Here is a 6,420-nt window from a genome sequence, read left to right as displayed (position 1 = left end):
ACAGCCCCACCCCAGGGCCTTTGCTCTTGCCCGTGCCTCGGCCTGAGTGCCCCCCACCCTGCTAAGTGCCCCTCACCTCCCAGCTCCAGCCCACATTCGCCTCCCCCCCAGCTCCGGCCCTTCTCACCAGCTCCCCCATTTTCCGAAGACCCCTGCGCTTGCTTCCCGCTGCCTCCCCCTGCAGACTGGGTGAGCCCTAAAAGCAAAGCCACCTCGGCCGCGTTCCCGTTGGGCCCGAGCGGGCCGGGCATGCAGCAGGTGCACAGGAAATGGGAGCTGGAGACCCAGAAACTCAGCGAGGGCCCCTCCCCTCCCCCCACGGCCCCCCAGATTCCAGAGGAAGCCGGAGGGGCCCAGAGAGGCTGCGTCACGGCCCCCCACAGCGGACTCCCACCCCCGGCTGGAACCCAGTGGGCCCCGGGACACCCCCCAGGGGTCATGGCCTGCAAGTCGGGCTCCACCAGGAGGGCAGCGTGGGGGTCGAGGGGAGTTTATGCCGAGGGCTGGCCTAACCCTCAGCAACGGTCAGGGTCCTGATAGGGGGGCTGGAGTTGGCGAAGAAACGAGACAGACACCTTGTTGTGTTTGGGTACGAAGATGAAATCTCCGACCAAGCAGGGCATCAGAGCTTTATTTTTATAATTTTCTATAACATACACAGTAGCATTAGGCATGCAATACTAGAATAGTTTGGCTAAATTTCAGACATTATTTATTCTTACACAATGATCAATGGGTTTGCAGGGACAGACTCCCTGAAGCGTAGCAAGACACAGTGTTCCGGGGACAGGCATAGCAGTTCCTATTATTGAGTACCCAGCAATCTATAACTATTTTTTTGTGTTCATGTTTTAGAGTCTGTTAATCAGTACCTTTTTGTTTCTTCTAGCTAACTCTTTCAAAGCTGGGAAAGGGGGATTTTGAGCAGAAAGGGTGACCTATAGTTTTCTAAGAAAGGAGCAGGCATTTTCACTATGCTCATTAATGTAGCTAGGTGTAGGACCATTCCACCACCACAGAGCCCAAAAGATGCCAAATGAGAAAAAGAAGCAGCATGAATATAAGAAACAGCAGCAAGAAACAAACTCCTTTTAGGCAGGAGTCATAGGCGCCACTCGATGCTCCGCCTTGCGGAACGGTCACCACGACATGCACTGAAGGCCCAGGGACCGTGCCACGAAGCCGACTGCCGGGTGCTGAATTGGCTGCCCACAAGTTTATACCGGGGCTGCTAGGGTGTTGGGGGGGAGAATCGAGCAGAATTTCTATCGGGCAAACCTGCCCCCTGGACGGCCAACCCCGCTCAGGCCAGAGGGGACAGGGCAGCACTGTGGGGACATCCCCGTGTTTGGGACGATTTGGTGGCCCAGGCTGGGGGTGGGGAGTGGAGGAGGGTGAATGGGGCAGAGGGGAGGACCGGGGTCATGTGTGAAGGTCTTGCTTCCTGGGCGACTGGGAACCTTCTGGAAGCGGAGGTCTCCACTGCCAGCTGCGCACTGTCTGGCTGTGAGGCCCTGAGCCAGTGCGGCCACCTTCCCGGGCCTCAGTTTCCTCACCTGTCGGGCGGGGCAGTCGGTGGTGGCTGAACTGACTTAACCATCGTCAAGGGGCTCGACTAGGACCCAGGAGCCAGGGGGAGAGACGCGAGCCGCAGCTGGGGGTGAGCTGGCCGCCCCCGCCCCAGGCACGTCTGGAGGCATTTGGGGTCGTCACTCCTGGGGAGGGGGAGGCTGCCCACGTCCTGCCACGCCCAGGCCGGCTCCCAATGCAGCGAGTGACTGGACCCCAGACTCAGCTGTGCAGAGGACACGGCCCTGGGCCACAGATGGGAAGTCGGGCAGTAGTTGGGATTCCAGGAGAGCCCGGAGGGAGACAGCGTGGGAGGGGGGGACTGTAGGCCCTGGGGGCGCCCAGGAGGACGGGTGAAAGGTCTCTCCAGAAATCAAGACTCAGTTTTGGAGAAGGAGAGAGGTGCTCTGGAGGAGGGGTTCCCAGAGCCGGGCGCTGCAGGATGCATAAGAGTTCGGGGGACGAAGGAGGAGAAACACTGACAAAGGCTCGGCCAGTGAGTGTCTGCACATCCAGGTTTGCATCCCAGCCCCCCGCTTTGTGTGTGTAGTGGGGGGACCAGGACAGGAGGCCCCTGCCACAGCCCCATCTCCATCCGAACCTCGGACATCACAAGAGGACGCAGAGAGAGGAGAGTGAAACAGGCCGCAGGCAGTGAGTGGGGGTGAGCAAGCCGGACAACCACGGCCCCAGGGGAAGCACTGGGGGATGCCGGCCTGAACCCTGGGGGCTCCTGGAACATTCTAGAACAGGGGGAGGCTGATACAGTCACAGGGAGGCCCCAGGGACACACCAGGAACACCCAGTACAGTGTTTCCTCGAAAGGGAGTTTTATTACTTGGGGAGCCCACAGAGCCCAGAAATGTCCCCCCACCCCTGGAGCCAGGACAGCAAAGAAGCAAGTGCCCCCTGCCCTGCTCGGCTCCGGGGAGAGGCAGCCTGCGGCCAGCTCAGCAGCTTTGCCACTTCCAGGGCGGACCCCCGGGGGCCCCCGCCCCCGCTGCCCCTGTCCCCCATGGCCCCTTGGAGGGGCCCCGTCGAGCAGGCGTGGAAGGGGGACACAGAGCTGAGCAGACCAGGCCGGCCGTGGCCTAAGAGACAAGATGGGGAGAACTCAGGGCAAGAGCCCCCCAAACCCCACCGCCCCCCAGAGCCCCCTCCCCTCTGCCCTGCGCTCCTCTTCCCCAGAACTCCGCCGCCCACCCCACCCCGGCGACCCTCGACCCCCAGCTGCCCCCTCCTCACCGGCCGGCGAAGGGGGGGACCTCAGGCTCGCAGAGCCCCGAGCCCCAGGAGCAGGAGCGCCGCGGCCGTCCAGGGGCCAAGGCCGGGGCTGCACGAGGAGCCGGCGGAGGCGGCGTCGCTTCCCCCGCTCGGGGCCTGCTGCTCCCTGCTAGGGCGGAGACGGGGGCGCTCAGGCGGGGGACAGGGGGCAGGGGGTGGGCGGCCGCCTCGGCTGTACCCCAGGAGGAAGGGGGGAGGGTCAGGGGGCGTGGCCGGGGGGGGGTCTCTGACCTCAGTCGCTCCACCTCCAACGTGGCCTCCTGCAGCTTCTGGTTCAAGCCGGCGACCTCCCCTGGGGGCGGGGCAGGGGCGTGTCAGCGCCTCGGCCCCGCCCCCGCCCCATAACCACGCCCCTCCCCTTCTCACCCAGAAGCTCCTCCAGTCGCGCCTGCTGCTGCCGGCCCTGAGCCCTCTCCAGCTCCAGGGCGTTCTCCAGGCCCACCTGGGACAGAAGGGGCGGGTCAGAAATTGGGGTCCCCGCCCTGGGGCCTTGGCTGCTGTCCCTGGGTCATGGACCCCCTCCCCAGGCTCTGGAGTCAGAGGGGCTTAGGTCCAAACCGGCTCTTAGCTTCCCCTTCAGCCCTCCTCAGGCCTCAGTCTCCAGCTGCGAAGAATGGCCACGCCACCACCCTCCCGGGGCTGCCAAAAAGAATGGCTCTCCAAAAGGGAGTTTTAAGCCCCAAACGTGGGAGTTTTGAGGCTCCCCATACCCAAACTGTGGTGGAAATTTGCAGATCTCTTGAACCAGTGATTGGGAGGATCTAGAGGTCCCCCCAGAACCCCGCCACAGGGGGATTTCTGGGTGCAAGTTAGATGCCTAGTGGGAGTTTTGAGGTTCCCCACATGACAGCCCTGGTGAGAGTTTCCATCACCTGGGAGTGCAGTGGAAGTTTCAAGGGCCCCTTCTTCAGGGCCTGGTGGGACCCCATATCCAGTCCCTAGTGGGGATTTCTGTGCCCCCAAGACTGTGCCTATGGGGAGTTTCAAGCTCCTGCACACCAGCACCCTGGAGACAGACTGGAGGTCTCCCAAACCCCGAGGGGAAACCCAGGCTGCTGACATGGGGGCCCAGAGACGGTTTCGAGGCCTCCCCCATCTCAGCCCAGGCCCTGTGGGGAGTTCTGGGGAGAGTTTCTAGGCCCCCCGCCTCGGGGCTGCTTACTGCAGTCTGGTTGCAGGTGGCGGCTCCAGCCTCGGCGGCCCATACAGCCTCCTGGGCCCGGGTCAGCTGGCGCTGCAGCTGGTGGGTGCTGTTCCGACAGACTTGCTCGGCCCACTGGCCACTGGCACAGGCCTCGCTGTTGGCCTTGAGTATGAAGTAGATCAGGAGGACCGTGAAGACCACATCCAGCAGGAGCAGCAGGGCGCACGGCAGGCACCGCAGCCTGCGGCCCCCCAGCCCCTGCTCCCTCCAGAAGTCAGCCATGGGTACAGGAAGATAATGGTAAAAGCTGGGTGCCATCCACGCCTCCCCTGGATGATGGAGATTGGGCAGACAGGAGGGAGCAGTGCTGGAAACTTCTAGGCTGTCGCTTTATTAGCATAAGGGCCATCCTGACCAATGACCTGCAGCCTTGGAGGCCCTGGGATGGGGTATTTGCCGGAAGAGGACGGCTGAGATCTTCAGTTTCGTTTCCTTTCGGAGGAGGTGGCTTTTGTTTCCAGGGCGTTGTGGCCTTGGGCCTTTCTGGGCCTTTCTGGGCCAGCGAGATCCCACGGGAGGGGAGATGGGGCCACCCAGGACACCCAGCTCGCGCCCCTGCCCCTCTGCTGCGTGTTACTGACGGTGAAAACTGCGATTACTGATGCCTTCTGCATGCCGGCCGTGCATCCCTCACGACCTGAAGAGGCAGAGCCGGGGAAACTGAGGGCCAGTGAGATGTGAGCAAAGTGCTTCTGCATCCAGTAGGCGCCCAAAGGATGTGCAACCACCTGCCCGGCCTGTGGCTCTGAGACAGATGATGCTGAGACAGGATGGTGCTGGGGTGATGAGTGGGTTTTGGAGAAAGACACTCAGGTCCATTTAAGTGCCGGGGGACATCCAGGGGAGAGGCCAGGAGCGGCTGGGCCCGTGGATACAGGAAGCTCAGGCCACACTGATATCCGTTCCGCGTGGCTACTGGATCCAGGGCTTCCCATGGCAAATCAGCCCAGTTATAGGCTCCTGTCTGCCCGGGGAGTGAGGGTGAGTGGGGGTGAGCTCCCCGTCATCAGGGACATGCAAGCAGACAAGGAGTCTCCAACAGCAGTTTGAGCATGGCTGAGCCAAGGCGTCTTCGAGGACGCACTCAGAGGCGGATCACAGCCTGCAGAAAGGGGGTTAGGGCTTCTGCCCTCCTCATCCTAATCCTCCTCAGACCCTGTCTTTTAAAATTTTTTTGTGTTTTTTTCACTGTAGGGTTATTTTTTGGCCTCTTTACATTGGTGTTTATGGTTTTTTTAAAGAAACAGACTATTCTTTAGAGAATTTCTAGTATTTTTTAATAAATTGAGCAGAAAGTACAGAGTTCCCATGTCCCCCATCCCACAGTTTCCCCTGTAATTACCATCTGGCATCAGGGTGGAAGGTTTGCCGTGGTGGATGAACAACTGCTGCTCCAAGACTGTGAACCAAAGTGAGCAGTTTATGAGGCTCATGCTCTGTGCCGGACAGTTCTACAGGTTTTGACAGATACGTCATGTCCCATGTCCACCAGCACAGGGTCAGAGGAAATGCTTTCGCTGTGCTGACAACCCTGTGTGCGCCACCCGTCCATCCTTCCCTCCACTCCCAAGCCTGGCAACCTCTGCTCTCTGTTACTAACTGAAGCCCATCCTCTGTCCGGGTTTCCTCAGTTTTGCTGCCCCGGGACCCCATCTGGACCCGCGTGCGATTCAGCTGTCAGTTCTCCCAGGCTCCGCCACGCTGGCCCGGGTTCCCGGACTTCCCTTGTTCTGATGACCTGGACAGTTTGGGGGAGCGCCAGGCGGGCATTTTGGAGGCACCCTTTGCAATGGGTTAGTCTCTTTACACCTCAAACCTGTGAGCTCCGTCAGAAAAGGCCTGAGCCTCATCAGGACGTGGTTCAGTGGGTTTGGGCTTCATCAGGTAACCCCCCACTCATTTCAGAGTCTAGGGACAGACAACAGTTTAAAAGTAAAGAGCACTCAGGACAAGAAGTCACCTTTGACACATTGTTACTAAAAGAAGCATTTAAGGTAAAAGGAACAAGTTCACAATGGAAAAATTAATTGATACATGACCAAGCCTGGGAGCTCCCGCCCCTCCAGAGGCAGCTGGACATGAGATCAGAGAGCTCCCCCGTGTCTCAATTACAGAGAATTTATAGCCCTTGATTTAGAGTAACTTTAATTAAGTCATATTCTATTTTTACATTAAATGATGCTTCATGAACACAAATGTCTCACAAAGTGAAGCATCTCAACCCACGGATGGTTCAAGATCAAAAGAAGGTATCCATGTTATCAGAGACTTAGCTTTGAATGCCCGTAAAACTCTATTGATAATATTTCTACTAATTAAGCTATGATTTCTGTAAGAGCAATATAACTTACTTTTACTTGTAC

At 59.2% G+C, this 6,420-nt stretch overlaps 1 protein-coding gene across 2 annotated transcripts; it reads right to left on the bottom strand.

The window, feature by feature from the left end:
• Positions 1-984: 984 nt before the first annotated feature.
• LOC119520434 (bone marrow stromal antigen 2-like) lies at positions 985-4,399 on the bottom strand. 2 transcript variants are annotated; one of them, XM_037818296.1, is made up of 5 exons: positions 4,016-4,399; positions 3,220-3,295; positions 3,085-3,145; positions 2,815-2,962; positions 985-2,660 (listed from the first exon to the last, which is right to left on the bottom strand). In XM_037818296.1, the coding sequence occupies exons 1-4, from the start codon at positions 4,313-4,315 to the stop codon at positions 2,836-2,838; spliced, it is 564 nt and encodes a 187-aa protein (XP_037674224.1). In that variant the 5' UTR covers positions 4,316-4,399; the 3' UTR covers positions 985-2,660; positions 2,815-2,835. The 2 variants fall into 2 exon arrangements, with proteins under 2 accessions (XP_037674224.1, XP_037674225.1); XM_037818297.1 differs by having other exon boundaries at positions 2,815-2,959; positions 4,016-4,396.
• Between the last annotated feature and the right edge of the window lie 2,021 nt (positions 4,400-6,420).

This window comes from Choloepus didactylus, chromosome 25, assembly GCF_015220235.1.
Source record: "Choloepus didactylus isolate mChoDid1 chromosome 25, mChoDid1.pri, whole genome shotgun sequence".
Classification (NCBI taxonomy): domain Eukaryota; kingdom Metazoa; phylum Chordata; class Mammalia; order Pilosa; family Megalonychidae; genus Choloepus; species Choloepus didactylus.
This window is presented reverse-complemented; position numbering and strand designations above follow the sequence as displayed.